The sequence below is a fragment of the Coregonus clupeaformis genome, chromosome 29 (genome assembly GCF_020615455.1).
Source record: "Coregonus clupeaformis isolate EN_2021a chromosome 29, ASM2061545v1, whole genome shotgun sequence".
Taxonomy (NCBI): domain Eukaryota; kingdom Metazoa; phylum Chordata; class Actinopteri; order Salmoniformes; family Salmonidae; genus Coregonus; species Coregonus clupeaformis.
Genome location: NC_059220.1, coordinates 25,015,019 through 25,033,065, shown reverse-complemented (window position 1 = coordinate 25,033,065; position 18,047 = coordinate 25,015,019). Strand labels below are relative to the sequence as shown.

At 48.1% G+C, this 18,047-nt stretch overlaps 1 protein-coding gene across 1 annotated transcript in view; it reads right to left on the bottom strand.

Annotated features, from left to right (window-relative positions):
* The window catches only part of LOC121544919 (latent-transforming growth factor beta-binding protein 2-like), a 180,786-nt gene that overhangs the window by 23,693 nt on the left and 139,046 nt on the right, over nt 1–18,047 (bottom strand). Inside the window, 13 exon segments of the mRNA XM_041855169.2 lie at nt 677–802; nt 946–1,065; nt 7,247–7,372; nt 8,819–8,864; nt 8,867–8,943; nt 10,347–10,472; nt 11,269–11,394; nt 11,981–12,106; nt 12,192–12,317; nt 12,515–12,640; nt 12,779–12,901; nt 13,013–13,135; nt 13,327–13,449. Of these exon segments, the coding sequence (XP_041711103.2) occupies nt 677–802; nt 946–1,065; nt 7,247–7,372; nt 8,819–8,864; nt 8,867–8,943; nt 10,347–10,472; nt 11,269–11,394; nt 11,981–12,106; nt 12,192–12,317; nt 12,515–12,640; nt 12,779–12,901; nt 13,013–13,135; nt 13,327–13,449 (1,494 nt within the window).

Below are 18,047 nucleotides of genomic sequence, written 5' to 3'. Positions count from 1 at the left end.
AGGCCCTGCTCTATGCTTACCTGCTTCACATCACTCTAGAGCGATAACATGCTCAGTGTACTGCCCAATGTTTTGTCATTCAGGCTATGCTAACACTAGATACCCTTCAGCAGTAAACTATACCAGAATCAATAATATGCATTCCTCGTTTTAGCCTGAGTTATGTTCCCTTCATATTGATTCACCCAGAGGGTTCCATTCTTCTGTATTTTGACAGCTAATGCTCCAGAAAGTTCCAGTGAAAGGCTATCTAGCTCTCTGGCCAACAATTAGGAGCAGCGTTTTTTTCTCTCTGTTGTGAACAGGGCAATGGGTGCGGCTGGAATGACATCAAACCTGGTCCAGTGGAGCTGAGAGAGGGGGAGCAGTGAGACTGTTGATGTCTGGCCATGGCCTGTTAGAAACAATGGCTGGGTTTGATGACTGCTGCCTAACTGGCCTGGGGAACAAGTGGACACCCAGGCACCCCAGAGCAGGAGCAGGGGGGATCAGGGGGGAGTGCAGGGGGAGAGGGGTCAGCCCTGAGAGAGACATGGTCAGGGAGTACAAGCTGCCCTCTGCATGAACTGTCTGCCCTCACCAAGAGAGGAGAGGGGCTTGTGGCTTGCGCTATTTGTGGTAATGTATTCAAACCAGTAGGTAGTTAGTTATAAACCTGGCAGTATATCTCTCTCACCTTGGCAGCCAATTCCATCTGTGGTGCCTGTGGTGTATCCATCAGGGCAGATGCAGAGGTAGGAACCCTCTGTGTTTAGACAGTCCCCATCTCCACAGATCCCCCCAGACTGACACTCATCCACATCTGTAATACACGCACACACAGAGTCAAACATGACAGGCTAATCGGATAGTTAATCAAGGACAGTTCATCAATACACACACAGCTGAACAGGAGAGGACATCACCCCCCCCCCATCCCAAGAGAGTGGGTGTGAGTGTGTGTACCTCTGCAGGATGTCCCGTCCACCATCTCCAGGCCCGGGGGACAGGAGCAGCTGTAGGAACCTGGGCTGTTGGTGCACTGTCCTCCCAGACACAGACCGTGGTCCTCACACTCGTTGATGTCTGCCAGGGCAGGGGACACAGAGGGGAAACACACACACAGTACGTAATGTAGTGTGACACATTCACACCACAGCTGGGATGTCATTGAGTCTTATTCCAAGTGGGTCCTCAGTTTGTCCTCCAAATAAAGCCGCCAAAACTTCAAGGAAAGTGTCTGTCACGACTTCCGCCAAGGCTGCCCCCCCTCCTGGTTTGGGCAGGCTTCGGCGTTCGTCGTCACCGGAGTACTAGCTACTGCCGATTCCATTCTCATCACTCCACTTGTCATGTCTTGTCAATCACACACACCTGGTGCTCATTCCCCTAATTAGTATGTGTATAAGTGTTCCCTCTGTTCCCCTTGTCTTTGTGAGTGATTGTGACTGAGGACCGCTCAGGACTACGCGCTGGAGTTCCGGACGCTGGCAGCGGGGTCCGGGTGGAACGAGCGGGCCCTGATAGACAATTTCCGGTGCCACCTAAGGGAGGACATCCGACGGGAGCTAGCCTGCCGGGATGCCATGCTATCGTTCTCCCAACTGGAGGACATGGCCATCCGGCTGGACAATCTGCTAGCAGCCAGAGGACGTCCTAGTAGGGGTCTGCCCGTTCCCACTCCGGACGACTCTGACCCCGAGCAGATGGAGCTGTTAGGGGGAGCCGCCGGTCGAGAGTGCGCAGGAGGACAGCGACAGTGCCACTCTGGTGGCACGAAGGGACAATCCACCTCACGTCACAGTCAACGTTCTTTTGGGTCTGGAGGCGGTAGGCAGGGTACTCACGCATCACCCCAGGTAACGAACACCCAAACGTGTTCAGAGCCCTTTGCGGCGCACTGTACTTTATCTATCTCCTTTCCAGATCACTTGGTAGGTTCCCACTGTAAGGCGCTAGTCGATTCAGGCGCAGCTGGGAATTTTATGGACAGGGCATTTGCACACCGTCAAGGCATTTCATTGGTTCCCCTAACCATTCCACTCCCCATCAGAGCACTAGATAGTCGACCATTAAGGTCCGGGTAGGTTAAGGAAGTTACTGTACCAGTCACCATGATTACGCAGGAGACAAATGTTGAGCAGATCATCTTTATGATTATTGAGTCTCCTGCTTACCCTGTAGTCTTGGGTATCCCGTGGTTAGCCCTTCACAACCCCAATTTCTCATGGCTGCAGAGGGTTCTTACGGGGTGGTCGTGTGAGTGTCCGGGTAGGTGTCTAGGTGTTTCCGTTGGTGCGTCCACGGTGGAAAGTCCAGACGGTACCCCCACCGTGCGCATTTCCCCCGAATACCATGATCTGGTGCTGATAAATTACCACCTCATCGGGAGGGGGATTGCGCGATAAACCTTTGGGTAGACGCTGTACTTCCCAGGAGTCATGTGTATCCCCTGTCGCAGGCTGAAACGGAGGCTATGGAAATATACGTCACCGAGTCCCTGTGCCAGGGGTATACACGTCCCTCCACTTCACCTGCCTACTCGAGTTTCTTCTTTGTGAAGAAGAAAGATGGTGGTTTACGCCCGTGCATTGATTATCGACCACTGAATAATGTGACGGTACGATTTAGTTATCCTCTTCCCCTCATTCCTTCAGTGATTGAGTCAATGCATGGGGCCCGTTTTTTCACCAAATTAGACCTCAGGAGTGCCTACAACCTGGTGCGTATTCGGGAAGGGGATGAGTGGAAAACAGCATTCAGCACAACCTCGGGGCATTATGAATACCTGGTGATGCCCTACGGTTTGATGAATGCTCCATCCGTTTTCCAGTCCTTTGTGAACGAGGTGTTTCGGGACATGCTTGGTTGTGGTGTGGTGGTCTACATCGATTACATCCTGGTGTATTCCGCAACGCGCGCCGAGCATGTGAGCCTGGTTTGCAAAGTACTGGTCCGACTGCTGGAAAATGATCTTTATGCCAAGGCAGAGAAGTGTGAATTTTTCCAGCAGTCAATCTCCTTCCTCGGATATCGCATTACCACCACAGGTGTGGAGATGGAGGGAGACCGCATTGCAGCCGTGTGTAATTGGCCGACGCCAACCACGGTAAAGGAGGTGCAGCGCTTCCTTGGCTTTGCCAACTACTATCGAAGGTTTATTCAGGGTTTTGGCAAGGTAACAGCTCCCATTACCTCCTTGTTGAAGGGTGGGCCGTCCCGGCTCTGCTGGTCTGCTGAGGCTGATTTGGCATTCAGTAGATTGCGTGGTCTGTTCACCTCAGCCCCGGTACTGGCTCACCCCGATCCATCACTACCGTTCGTAGTGGAGGTGGATGCGTCCGAGGTAGGGATAGGAGCTGTCTTATCCCAACACTCGGGCACGCCACCCAAGCTCTGCCCCTGTGCCTTCTTTTCTAAGAAGCTCAGCTCAGCGGAGCAGAACTACGGCGTTGGTGATCGGGAGCTGTTGGCTGTTGTCCGAACTTTGACGGTGTGGAGACATTGGCTCGAAGGGGCGAAGCACCCTTTCCTCGTCTGGACAGACCACCGTAACCTGGAGTACATTCGGGCAGCGAGGAGGCTGAATCCTCGCCAGGCCAGGTGGGCCCTCTTCTTCACCCGGTTTGATTTCACTCTCTCATACATTCCGGGTACGAAGAATGTGAAGGCAGACGCACTGTCTCGGCTGTATGACACAGAGGAGAGGCCCAGAGACAACACCCCCATACTCCCTGCCTCATGCATTGTGGCGCCGGTAGTATGGGCGATGGACGCAGATATAGCGCAGGCATTACGCACAGATCCATCTCCACCGCAGTGTCCAGCTGGGCTGCAGTACGTGCCTGCGCTTATCCGTAATCGTCTGATCTACTGGGCACACACATCACCCTCTTCTGGTCATCCAGGTATCGGTCGTACAATGCGCTGCCTGACCGAGAAGTACTGGTGGCCTACCTTGGCTAAGGATGTGAGGGTGTATGTTTCCTCATACTCAGTGCGCGCCCAGAGTAAGGCACTTAGGCACCTCCCAGCGGGTAAGCTACAATAGATTTTCTCACTGATCTTCCCCCCTCCCAAGGTAACACCATGATCCTGGTCGTTGTGGACCGCTTTTCAAAGTGCTGCCGCCTCCTTCCTCTGCCCAGTCTCCCCACGGCCCTACAAACTGTGGAGGCTCTGTTTACTCACGTCTTCCGGCACTACGGGGTACCAGAGGATATAGTGTCCGACCGAGATCCCCAGTTCATGTCTAGAGTCTGGAAGGCGTTCATGGAACGTCTGGGGTCTCGGTCAGCCTGACCTCTGGTTTTCACCCCGAGAGCAATGGGCAGGTGGAAAGGGTGAATCAAGATGTGGGTAGGTTCCTGCGGACCTACTGTCAGGACCGGCCGGGGGAGTGGTCGGTGTTCTGGTGCCACGGTGCTCAGAACTCTCTCCGCCACTCCTCCACTAACCTAACACCCTCCCAATGTGTTTTGGGTTACCAACCGGTCCTGGCACCGTGGCACCAGAGCCAGACCGAGGCTCCCGCGGTGGATGACTGATTTCGGCGCGCGGAGTAGACTTGGGACGCTGCCCACGTTCGCCTCCAGCGCGCCGTGCGTCGTCAGAAGGCCAATGCTGACCGCCACCGCAGGGAGGCCCCAGTGATCGTACCGGGGGATCGGGTCTGGCTCTCGACCCGGAATCTGCCCCTCCGCCTGCCCTGCCGGAAGCTGAGCCCGCGGTGTGTGGGGCCGTTTAAAGTCCTGAGGAGAATAAACGAGGTGACATACAGGTTGTTACTCCCCCCTGATTACCGTATTAACCCCTCGTTTCATGTGTCTCTCCTCAGGCCGGTGGTAGCTGGTCCGCTCCAGGAGTCTGAGGTACGGGAGGTTCCTCCACCTCCTCTGGACATTGAGGGGGCCCCGGCGTACTCGGTCCGTTCCATCCTGGATTAGTGGCATCGGGTGGGGGGCCTTCAGTATCTCGTGGAGTGGGAGGGGTACGGTCCGGAGGAACGGTGCTGGGTCCCAAGGCGGACATCCTCAATCCCTCCCTGTTGAGGGATTTCCACCGTCGCCATCTGACTCGCCATGCTCCGCGTCCTCCTGGCCGTCCCCGAGGCCGGGGTCGACGTACTGCTGGAGCCGCACGTCGGGGGGTGTACTGTCACGACTTCCGCCAAGGCTGCCCCCCCTCCTGGTTCGGGCAGGCTTCGGCGTTTGTCATCACCGGAGTACTAGCTACTGCCGATCCCATTCTCATCACTCCACTTGTCATGTCTTGTCAATCACACACACCTGGTGCTCATTCCCCTAATTAGTATGTGTACAAGTGTTCCCTCTGTTCCCCTTGTCTTTGTGAGTGATTGTTGTGAGAGCGTGTAGCTCGGTTGAGCTACATTTCACTGTGTTATTTGCCAAGGTGGATGTTTTCCCTTGTACAGTGTTGTTTGACGCTTGGGGCGTTTGATTTATGCAAACGGATTAAACTCTGGTATTTTACCTCCTGCGCCTGACTCCTGCTTTCACACCTCGTCACAGTGTCACAACCTACCACATGAATATACAGTACCAGTCAAAAGTTTGGACACACCTACTCATTCAAGGGTTTTTCTTTATTTTTTACTATTTTCTACATTGTAGAATAATAGTGAAGACATCAAAACTATGAAATAACACATATGGAACCAAAAAGTGTTAAACAAATCAAAATATATTTTATATTTGAGATTCTTCAAAGGAGCCACCCTTTGCCTTGATGACAGCTTTGCACACTCTTGGCATTCTCTCAACCAGCTTCATGTGGTAGTCACCTGGAATGCATTTCAATTAACAGATGTGCCTTGTTAAAAGTCAATTTGTGGAATTTATTTCCTTCTTAATGCGTTTGAGCCAATCAGTTGTGTTATGAGAAAGTAGGGGTGGTATACAGAAGATAGCCCTATTTGGTAAAAGACCAAGTCCATATTATGGCAAGAGCAGCTCAAATAAGCAAAGAGAAATGACAGTCCATCATTACTTTAAGACATGAAGATCAGTCAACCCGGAAAATGTCAAGAACTTTGAAGGTTTCTTCAAGTGCAGTTGCAAAAAAACGATCAAGCGCTATGATGAAACTGGTTCTCATGAGGACCGCCACAGGAAAGGAAGACCCAGAGTTACCTCTGCTGCGGAGGATTAGTTCATTAGAGTTAACTGCACCTCAGATTGCAGCCCAAATAAATGCTTCACAGAGTTCAATTAACAGACACATCTCAACATCAACTGTTCAGAGGAGACTGCGTGAATCAGGCCTTCATGGTCGAATTGCTGCAAAGAAACCACTACTAAAGGACACCAATAAGAAGAAGAGACCTGCTTGGGCCAAGAAACACGAGCAATGGACATTAGACCGGTGGAAATCTGTCCTTTGGTCTGAGGAGTCTGAGATTTTTGGTTCCAACCGCCGTGTCTTTGTGAGACGCAGAGTAGGTGAACGGATGATCTCTGCATGTGTGGCTCCCACAGTGAAGCATGGAGGAGGTGTGATGTGGTGGGGGTGCTTTGCTGGTGACACTGTCTGTGATTTATTTAGAATTCAAGGCACACTTAACCAGCATGGCTACCACAGCATTCTGCAGCGATACGCCATCCCATCTCAAATGAAATCAAATTTGATTTGCGACATGCGCCGAATACAACAGGTGTAGACATTACAGTGAAATGCTTACTGGTTTGCGCTCAGTGGGACTATCATTTGTTTTTCAACAGGACAATTACCCAACACACCTCCAGGCTGTGTAAGGCATAGTTGACCAAGAAGGAGAGTGACGGAGTGCTGCATCAGATGACCTGGCATCCACAATCACCCGACCTCAACCCAATTGAGATGGTTTGGGATGAGTTGGACCGCAGTGAAGGAAAAGCAGCCAACAAGTGCTCAGCATATGTGGGAACTCCTTCAAGACTGTTGGAAAAGCATTCCTCATGAAGCTGGTTGAGAGAATACCAAGAGTGTGCAAAGCTGTCATCAAGACAAAGGGTGTCTACTTTGAAGAATCTCAAATATAACATATATTTTGATTTGTTTAACACTTTTTTGGTTACTACATGATTCCATATGTGTTATTTCATAGTTTTGATGTCTTCACTATTATTTGATCTGTTCCGCCATTATTATGATGTTCGTCTACCATGCAGAGCTGTGACTGACTACAAATAAATCATCAGCATAAGAGGAGAACTTCCCAGCATGAGTGAAGGGACATTAGAGTTCAGTCCCAAGTAAAAAGTAGTACCTTCACAGGAGAGCCCATTGGGCGCCAGTGTGAAGCCAAGGTCACAGGTCATACAGGAGTAGGAGCCCTCTGTGTTGCTGCAAACGCCCATGGGGCAGACCCCTGGGGACAGGCACTCATTTATGTCTGAGGGAGGGAGGGAGGAGGGAGAGAGAGAGAGAGAGAGAGAGAGAGAGAGAGAGAGAGAGAGAGAGAGAGAGAGAGAGAAAAAAAAAAAAAAAAAAAAAAAAAAAAAAAAAAAAAAAAAAAAAAAAAAAAGAGAGAGAGAGAGAGAGAGCTCAAATAAGCAAAGAGAAATGACAGTCCATCATTACTTTAAGACATGAAGATCAGTCAACCCGGAAAATGTCAAGAACTTTGAAGGTTTCTTCAAGTGCAGTTGCAAAAAAACGATCAAGCGCTATGATGAAACTGGTTCTCATGAGGACCGCCACAGGAAAGGAAGACCCAGAGTTACCTCTGCTGCGGAGGATTAGTTCATTAGAGTTAACTGCACCTCAGATTGCAGCCCAAATAAATGCTTCACAGAGTTCAATTAACAGACACATCTCAACATCAACTGTTCAGAGGAGACTGCGTGAATCAGGCCTTCATGGTCGAATTGCTGCAAAGAAACCACTACTAAAGGACACCAATAAGAAGAAGAGACCTGCTTGGGCCAAGAAACACGAGCAATGGACATTAGACCGGGTGGAAATCTGTCCTTTGGTCTGAGGAGTCTGAGATTTTTGGTTCCAACCGCCGTGTCTTTGTGAGACGCAGAGTAGGTGAACGGATGATCTCTGCATGTGTGGCTCCCACAGTGAAGCATGGAGGAGGTGTGATGTGGTGGGGGTGCTTTGCTGGTGACACTGTCTGTGATTTATTTAGAATTCAAGGCACACTTAACCAGCATGGCTACCACAGCATTCTGCAGCGATACGCCATCCCATCTCAAATGAAATCAAATTTGATTTGCGACATGCGCGAATACAACAGGTGTAGACATTACAGTGAAATGCTTACTGGTTTGCGCTCAGTGGGACTATCATTTGTTTTTCAACAGGACAATTACCCAACACACCTCCAGGCTGTGTAAGGCATAGTTGACCAAGAAGGAGAGTGACGGAGTGCTGCATCAGATGACCTGGCATCCACAATCACCCGACCTCAACCCAATTGAGATGGTTTGGGATGAGTTGGACCGCAGTGAAGGAAAAGCAGCCAACAAGTGCTCAGCATATGTGGAACTCCTTCAAGACTGTTGGAAAAGCATTCCTCATGAAGCTGGTTGAGAGAATACCAAGAGTGTGCAAAGCTGTCATCAAGACAAAGGGTGTCTACTTTGAAGAATCTCAAATATAACATATATTTTGATTTGTTTAACACTTTTTTGGTTACTACATGATTCCATATGTGTTATTTCATAGTTTTGATGTCTTCACTATTATTTGATCTGTTCCGGCCATTATTATGATGTTCGTCTACCATGCAGAGCTGTGACTGACTACAAATAAATCATCAGCATAAGAGGAGAACTTCCAGCATGAGTGAAGGGACATTAGAGTTCAGTCCCAAGTAAAAAAGTAGTACCTTCACAGGAGAGCCCATTGGGCGCCAGTGTGAAGCCAAGGTCACAGTCATACAGGAGTAGGAGCCCTCTGTGTTGCTGCAAACGCCCATGGGGCAGACCCCTGGGGACAGGCACTCATTTATGTCTGAGGAGGGAGGGAGGAGGGAGAGAGAGAGAGAGGAGAGAGAGAGAGAGAGAGAAGAGAGAGAGAGAGAGAGAGAGAGAGAGAGAGAGAGAGAGAGAGAGAGAGAGCTCAAATAAGCAAAGAGAAATGACAGTCCATCATTACTTTAAGACATGAAGATCAGTCAACCCGGAAAATGTCAAGAACTTTGAAGGTTTCTTCAAGTGCAGTTGCAAAAAAACGATCAAGCGCTATGATGAAACTGGTTCTCATGAGGACCGCCACAGGAAAGGAAGACCCAGAGTTACCTCTGCTGCGGAGGATTAGTTCATTAGAGTTAACTGCACCTCAGATTGCAGCCCAAATAAATGCTTCACAGAGTTCAATTAACAGACACATCTCAACATCAACTGTTCAGAGGAGACTGCGTGAATCAGGCCTTCATGGTCGAATTGCTGCAAAGAAACCACTACTAAAGGACACCAATAAGAAGAAGAGACCTGCTTGGGCCAAGAAACACGAGCAATGGACATTAGACCGGTGGAAATCTGTCCTTTGGTCTGAGGAGTCTGAGATTTTTGGTTCCAACCGCCGTGTCTTTGTGAGACGCAGAGTAGGTGAACGGATGATCTCTGCATGTGTGGCTCCCACAGTGAAGCATGGAGGAGGTGTGATGTGGTGGGGGTGCTTTGCTGGTGACACTGTCTGTGATTTATTTAGAATTCAAGGCACACTTAACCAGCATGGCTACCACAGCATTCTGCAGCGATACGCCATCCCATCTCAAATGAAATCAAATTTGATTTGCGACATGCGCCGAATACAACAGGTGTAGACATTACAGTGAAATGCTTACTGGTTTGCGCTCAGTGGGACTATCATTTGTTTTTCAACAGGACAATTACCCAACACACCTCCAGGCTGTGTAAGGCATAGTTGACCAAGAAGGAGAGTGACGGAGTGCTGCATCAGATGACCTGGCATCCACAATCACCCGACCTCAACCCAATTGAGATGGTTTGGGATGAGTTGGACCGCAGTGAAGGAAAAGCAGCCAACAAGTGCTCAGCATATGTGGGAACTCCTTCAAGACTGTTGGAAAAGCATTCCTCATGAAGCTGGTTGAGAGAATACCAAGAGTGTGCAAAGCTGTCATCAAGACAAAGGGTGTCTACTTTGAAGAATCTCAAATATAACATATATTTTGATTTGTTTAACACTTTTTTGGTTACTACATGATTCCATATGTGTTATTTCATAGTTTTGATGTCTTCACTATTATTTGATCTGTTCCGGCCATTATTATGATGTTCGTCTACCATGCAGAGCTGTGACTGACTACAAATAAATCATCAGCATAAGAGGAGAACTTCCAGCATGAGTGAAGGGACATTAGAGTTCAGTCCCAAGTAAAAAAGTAGTACCTTCACAGGAGAGCCCATTGGGCGCCAGTGTGAAGCCAAGGTCACAGGTCATACAGGAGTAGGAGCCCTCTGTGTTGCTGCAAACGCCCATGGGGCAGACCCCTGGGGACAGGCACTCATTTATGTCTGAGGGAGGGAGGGAGGGAGAGAGAGAGAGAGAGAGAGAGAGAGAGAGAGAGAGAGAGAGAGAGAGAGAGAGAGAGAGAGAGAGAGAGAGAGAGAGAGAGAGAGAGCATCATAACATGAGTGAGGTCAGATCTAGCCCATTAGCCCAAGGAGACAGTCTCTCAGTCTGCCTCTGGCCTGATAACATGACTAATGGCTGAATGCAAGGAAGTCAGTCTGCACGTACAGTAAGCAAAGCCTCCTTTATTAGCTTGCACTGACAGTGCTTTATTAAAATGGGTGGAGAGAAGTATGCAGGACAGGCATCTATTCCAAAACAGCAAGCTATTACAGGTGGCGTATAATTACTGTATCAACAAACACTCATGGCTCTCTGTTATGTGATCATTGGAAATTCCTTGCTCTGGTACAGATTGTATTTCTTATGGGGAAAATAGTGAAGGCCATTGTTAAGTGAATGGAATGGCTTTTGGTTTGCCTGTGGGTCAACAGAGGAGTTCCACAATGTGTGCTAGCTGCGTAGGAGCTGAGGAGTGGTTGGTTTCATTTAAAATGAAGCCGTTAATCTTTCCCTGGCATGAAGACATCCATTAAAATCAAAGTCTGACTTGGACTTGTTCTCAGGACTTTCCCAGGGCAAAAACATTTTAAAAAGGAGATCTTCTTCCTAGTCTCAATCCACCCTTCCATTAAATAACATTAGCGTATAGAACTGGATCTGTACTGTTCCTCTTGTGGAGAAGAATAGGAGGGCGGGGGTGAGTGTGAGTGTGTTCCAGAGGTTAGACAGTCTTACCCTGGCAGTAGGAGCCATCCTCAGACAGGGTAAAGCCAGTTCCACAGCTCCTGCAGGAGAAGGAACCGGGACTGTTCCTACACAGCTGGCCTGGGCACACGTTAGCCACCAAGCACTCATCCACATCTGAACAACAGGACAGAGTTAACTACATACCTGAACTGTAGCAGAGGATAGCATGCCTGGTGGAAAATATGACTACATGCCACATGTAATCATTTCGATCAGTTTATAATTGATATGGCATAAAATTCCACTGTCAACACATCTATCTCGCCAGCTGATCTATCAGTGGGACATGCTGACTTCACCGTGTTTTATTTGAGGCCCATGTCTCTTTCTTTTGAACGCGGATCAGATGGAGGGTGCCAGAGGGAGAGGGATGCAGGATCCAGTTATGATGTGATGTCTGGGAGGAGTATTTTAGGATCTTTAGCTAAGGAGAGGGGCTTTGGGTCCAAGCCGTCACACCTGACATCATTTACAAAAGGCGATGTGGGAGACAGGCCTGGCTGGACTCACGCAGGACCCAATGGGGCGTTACCTGGCACACTCTCTCACATCTGTCACACGCAGGGCAGAGGGCAGAACCTAACATGCTCATACAGCATTCGGTAACACACGCCCTGCTAACGCACACACAAATGCACAAACTCTGGCGTACATTCACCAACTCACATGTACGCAGGAAATCCGTCCAAGAAAGCCTCACCTTCACACTCTAGCCCATCCTCAGTCACTCTATAGCCTGACCCACAGGTGGTGCAGGTGAAGGAACCCTCAGTGTTGGTGCATGTTCCCCTGGGGCACGTAGTGTGCAGCTCACACTCATCAATATCTGTAATACACCAATACAGACTATTAAGTAAAACACCACTCCTTCGATGGACCATTAGATGTGGTTTCAGGGAGAATGGACAAACCTTCACAGAGCTCTCCGTCTAGGGAGATGCTGTAGCCTGAGGGACAGGTGATGCAGGAGTAGGAGCCCTCAGAGTTCAGACAGATCCCGTTAGCACACACAGACCGAGACTGGCACTCATCAATATCTGGAGGAGACATCAGACCAGCACAGACATTAATTACTATTGGCAAACAAACTATATACAAGTATTGCGTTACAGTTCTAAGACACACCTATGTCACAATAACAGAGACAGTTATACAATTGATACATGCAAAGGGCAAGCCTTTACAGAAGGCGTGGGTGAATGTGCCAGTTGGGGAACGCTTTGGCTGGACTCACCCTCACACCTGTGCCTGTCCTGGGACACCTTGTATCCATCTTTACAGCGGGTGCAGGTGAAGGAGCCCTCTGTGTTGGCACATACCCCTCCCAGACACATGTCTGCATTGGAGCACTCATCCACATCTGGAACAAAAATACAGATTATCATGAAGAATGAACGGTAGGTTGCTACACGCTGTCTGACATGCTTTATCTGTCTATGGTAGATGATGATAATTCAGTGTGTTGCCTGAAACGCTAAAGGTTGTACAGGTTCCATACCTTCACATCTCTGTCCATCCGCTGATCGCTGGAATCCAGGTCGGCAGTTCTTGCATGAGTAGGAACCTTCGGTATTGGTGCAAATTCCCGCGGGGCACACAGGTGTAGCACATTCGTCAACATCTAATAAAAACAATGATGAGGCATTAAAAGAGCCATAGAGAGCTCAGAGCTCAAAGGGAACAGTGGTATGCCGTGAAGGGTCATATTCCACACATCTAATATTTTACAGACCTTCACAGGCCCTGCCGTCAGGAGTGGTTTGGTAACCAGTGTTACAGCTGCACCTGTGGGAGCCATCCAGATTGACACACCTGCCATGGAGGCAGGCTCCGGGGAGCAGACACTCATCCACATCTGGAGAAAATACAGTATGGAGGAGGACCTTGTTAAACCACCGCTCCTCCTCACTGTTAACAACATTTATTGAAACCCCCTGGACCTCAAAGGCTTCTTCAGTAGCACTATTTCCCCTTCAGAGAACTGTTATTTTAATACCGAACCTGAAGAATGAATGATGTGTGACTTATGTTTTCACAAACAAGTACCTTGGCAACTGCTGTTGTCCAGAGAGGCCTGGTATCCTTGGTAACAGTTGCAGCTGTAGGAGCCCTCGGAGTTGACACACCTACCGTGGGTGCACACCGATTGGTCCAAACACTCGTTGACATCTGAGGGCGAGACAGGTCACCAACATAGAGGTTACCACGCACAAAGACACATGTGAGGTTCACTGTGACAGATGTCAGACAGTAAAACACCCACAACCCATGACATGATTAGTAGGAATATACTGTATGTTTGTTATTATCTATTGCCCTGCCTCAATCTTTTCCACTTCATACTCTGAGTCAATACACATGACAATGGCAAAAAAAAAATATTTTTGTGGAAGAAATCATACAGAAACGTTGTTTTAGTTGACTCCAAAAGGCATAAAAATAAGTCTGTATTTCATGGCTCTCTAAGCATTTGCCAGGCGTGTGTGTGATAGAGAGCATCTGTGTGTCTGTGAGTGTGTGAGTGGGCAGAGTAGAACTCTCTCAACACAGTTGTGTGGGCAGGTTTAGTGTGAGGTGAATGACACAGTAGAAACAGAGGGCTACTGCGCTGAAAACATACAGTGGAACACAGGCAGGGCTTTGTGTGTCTCTAGCCAGACGTCTGTCAATACGGCCCAAAACTTTGTTTCTGCAATCTCCTGGCATCTCTCAGTCCTCTACGATAAGCCTGACATGGGGCTGGAGCTGTTTTCTCTATCGCACTACCAATTAGGCTTATCCACAACGCAGCCAATTGGGCTCCAACTACTGTGCTACAGGCAATTGACTGAGGCAAACACTGGAAACAAACATAGGGAACACACTCGCTGCTTGCATACATGGTCCCTGGTTTAGTTGAGTTCCTTCACCCATGTGGATATTAGCCTGTTACTGGGGGTTTTGAACCAACTTTATTTAGCTCCTCTGTTCCACCTCATTTACAGAGGAAGTGCAACTCAGCAGCTAGTCATATTCCACATCATAATATAGAACGCTATGAGTGAATTCATTGTATTTGTTTAAAGACCTACTAGCAGAAAATAATGGAGCCTATGTAGTGTTTTCTTTGAAGGGAAAGTAATCAAATGTAAGTATTCAAAGAGCCCATGAGGTAAGGTCGAGCCTTGTTCAGTCATAGGAACCATTGGGAAGAAGTTATAGAATGGGCCAAAAAAACTGACTGAACTTTAAGTTCACCTTTCACAGGCCAGTTCAGTCAGGGAGGACTTGACATTTACACAATAATCACCTCAGACGCTAAAATATACAACCTTTTTTTCTGGAGGATGCAAGAAGTAGAAGATGTCACAATACCAGCCAGGAGTGTCTTACGTAACAGGAACACCTCAAGGTTAGGGGGGTTGCTACACTGTGATGTTGGCTCCTTCAGCATGCTACATACCTTGTCTAGTGTGTCATGCATTGTGTATTGAAGCCCTATAAACCCTCGTAGTGGTTTTATACTGTAACAGAGGCAGTTATATGGGTGACTAACCACGGACCTGTTTGTCTGACAGGACCTTTAAACAGTGGGTTAATATTGACCCCTTGGCCCCTCCATACATCTCAGTCCTCACTCCAGTCCTCTCCCTCTGACCCAGTAATAAAGATGTAACCCCGCTGGGCTCCACTGCAGTGGCCTGAGCCATCCAAAAATAATAGGCTGTTTGTTTAAGGCTGTGGCCAAGGAAAAATATTTTGACTCTCACAAATTGAAGTATTACAAACAATCTTTTACAGCAGCAGATGATATGAAAAGATCAGCAATAACAAGGGCAATGTGTTTAACCCATTACAGTCTAAGCACTGTCTAAGCCGGAGGAAGGGGGTCATACCAAGGATCATTTACAGTTGAAGTCGGAAGTTTACATTCACTTAGGTTGGAGTCATTAAAACTCATTTTTCAACCACTCCACAAATTTCTTGTTAACAAACAATATTTTTGGCAAGTCATTTAGGACATCTACTTTGTGCAAGTAATTTTTCCAACAATTGTTTACAGACAGATTTTTTCACTTATAATTCACTGTATCACAATTCCAGTGGGTCAGAAGTTTACATACACTAAGTTGACTGTGCCTTTAAACAGCTTGGAAAATTCCAGAAAATGATGTCATGGCTTTAGAAGCTTCTGATAGGCTAATTGACATAATTTGAGTCAATTGGAGGTGTACCTGTGGATGTATTTCAAGGCCTACCTTCAAACTCAGTGCCTCTTTGCTTGACATCATGGGACATTTTTAAAAAATCAGCCAAGACCTCAGACAAGTCTGGTTCATCCTTGGGAGCAATTTCCAAATGCCTGAAGGTACCACGTTCATCTGTACAAACAATAGTACGCAAGTATAAACACCATGGGACCACGCAGCCGTCATACCGCTCAGGAAGGAGACGCGTTCTGTCTCCTAGAGATGAACATAGTTTGGTGCGAAAACTGCAAATCAATCCCAGAACAGAAGCAAAGGACCTTGTGAAGATGCTGGAGGAAACAGGTACAAAAGTATCTATATCCACAGTAAAACGAGTCCTATATCGACATAACCTGAAAGACCGCTTAGCAAGGAAGAAGCCACTGCTCCAAAACCGCCATAAAAAAGCCAGACTACGGTTTGCAACTGCACATGGAGACAAAGATCATACTTTTTGGAGAAATTTACTCTGGTCTGATGAAACAGAAATAGAACTGTTTGGCAATAATGACCATTGTCATGTTTGGATGAAAAAGGGGATGGCTTGCAACCGAAGATCACCATCCCAACCGTGAAGAACGGGGGTGGCAGCATCATGTTGTGGGGGTTCTTTGCTGCGGGAGGGACTGGTGTACTTCACAAAATAGATGGCATCATGAGGAAGGACAATTATGTGGATATATTGAAGCAACATCTCAAGACATCAGTCAGGATGTTAAAGCTTGGTCGCAAATGGGTCTTCCAACTGGACAATGACCCCAAGCATACTTCCAAAGTTGTGGCAAAATGGCTTAAGGACAACAAAGTCAAGGAATTGGAGTGGCCATCACAAATCCCTGACTTCAATCCTATAGAACATTTGTGGGCAGAACTGAAAAAGCGTGTGCGAGCAACGAGGCCTACAAACCTGACTCAGTTACACCAGCTCTGTCAGGAGGAATGGGCCTAAATTCACCCAACTTATTGTGGGAAGCTTGTGGAAGGCTACCCGAAATGTTTGACCCAAGTTAAACAATTTAAAGGCAATGCTACCAAATACTAATTGAGTGTATGTAAACTTCTGACCCACTGGGAATGTGATGAAAGAAATAAAAGCTTAAATACATCATTCTCTCTACTATTATTTTGATATTTTACATTCTTAAAATAAAGTGGTGATCATAACTGAGCTAAGACAGTGTATTTTGACTAGGATTAAATGTCAGGAATTGTGAAAAACAGAGTTTAAATGTACACTGCTCAAAAAAATTAAGGGAACACTAAAATAACACATCCTAGATCTGAATGAATGAAATCATCTTATGAAATACTTTTTTTTTTACATAGTTGAATGTGCTGACAACAAAATCACACAAAAATTATCAATGGAAATCAAATGTATCAACCCATGGAGGTCTGGATTTGGAGTCACCCTCAAAATTAAAGTGGAAAACCACACTACAGGCTGATCCAACTTTGATGTAATGTCCTTAAAACAGGTCAAAATGAGGCTCAGTAGTGTGTGTGGCCTCCATGTGCCTGTATGACCTCCCTACAACGCCTGGGCATGCTCCTGATGAGGTGGCGGATGGTCTCCTGAGGGACCTCCTCCCAGACCTGGACTAAAGCATCCGCCAACTCCTGGACAGTCTGTGGTGCAACGTGGCGTTGGTGGATGGAGCGAGACATGATCTCCCAGATGTGCTCAATTGGATTCAGGTCTGGAGAACGGGCGGGCCAGTCCATAGCATCAATGCCTTCCTCTTGCAGGAACTGCTGACACATCCAGCCACATGATGTCTAGCATTGTCTTGCATTAGGAGGAACCCAGGGCCAACCGCACCAGCATATGGTCTCACAAGGGGTCTGAGGATCTCATCTCGATACCTAATGGCAGTCAGGCTACCTCTGACGAGCACATGGAGGGCTGTGCGGCCCCCCAAAGAAATGCCACCCCACACCATGACTGACCCACCGCCAAACCGGTCATGCTGGAGGATGTTGCAGGCAGCAGAACATTCTCCACGGCGTCTCCAGACTCTGTCACGTCTGTCACGTGCTCAGTGTGAACCTGCTTTCATCTGTGAAGAGCACAGGGCGCCAGTGGCGAATTTGCCAATCTTGGTGTTCTCTGGCAAATGCCAAACGTCCTGCACAGTGTTGGGCTGTAAGCACAACCCCCACCTGTGGACGTCTGGCCCTCATACCACCCTCATGGAGTCTGTTTCTGACCGTTTGAGCAGACACATGCACATTTGTGGCCTGCTGGAGGTCATTTTGCAGGGCACTGGCAGTGCTCCTCCTGCTCCTCCTTGCACAAAGGCGGAGGTAGCAGTCCTGCTGCTGGGTTGTTGCCCTCCTACGCCCTCCTCCACGTCTCCTGATGTACTGGCCTGTCTCCTGGTAGCGCCTCCATGCTCTGGACACTACGCTGACAGACACAGCAAACCTTCTTGCCACAGCTCGCATTGATGTGCCATCCTGGATGAGCTGCACTACCTGAGCCACTTGTGTGGGTTGTAGACTCCATCTCATGCTACCACTAGAGTGAAAGCACCG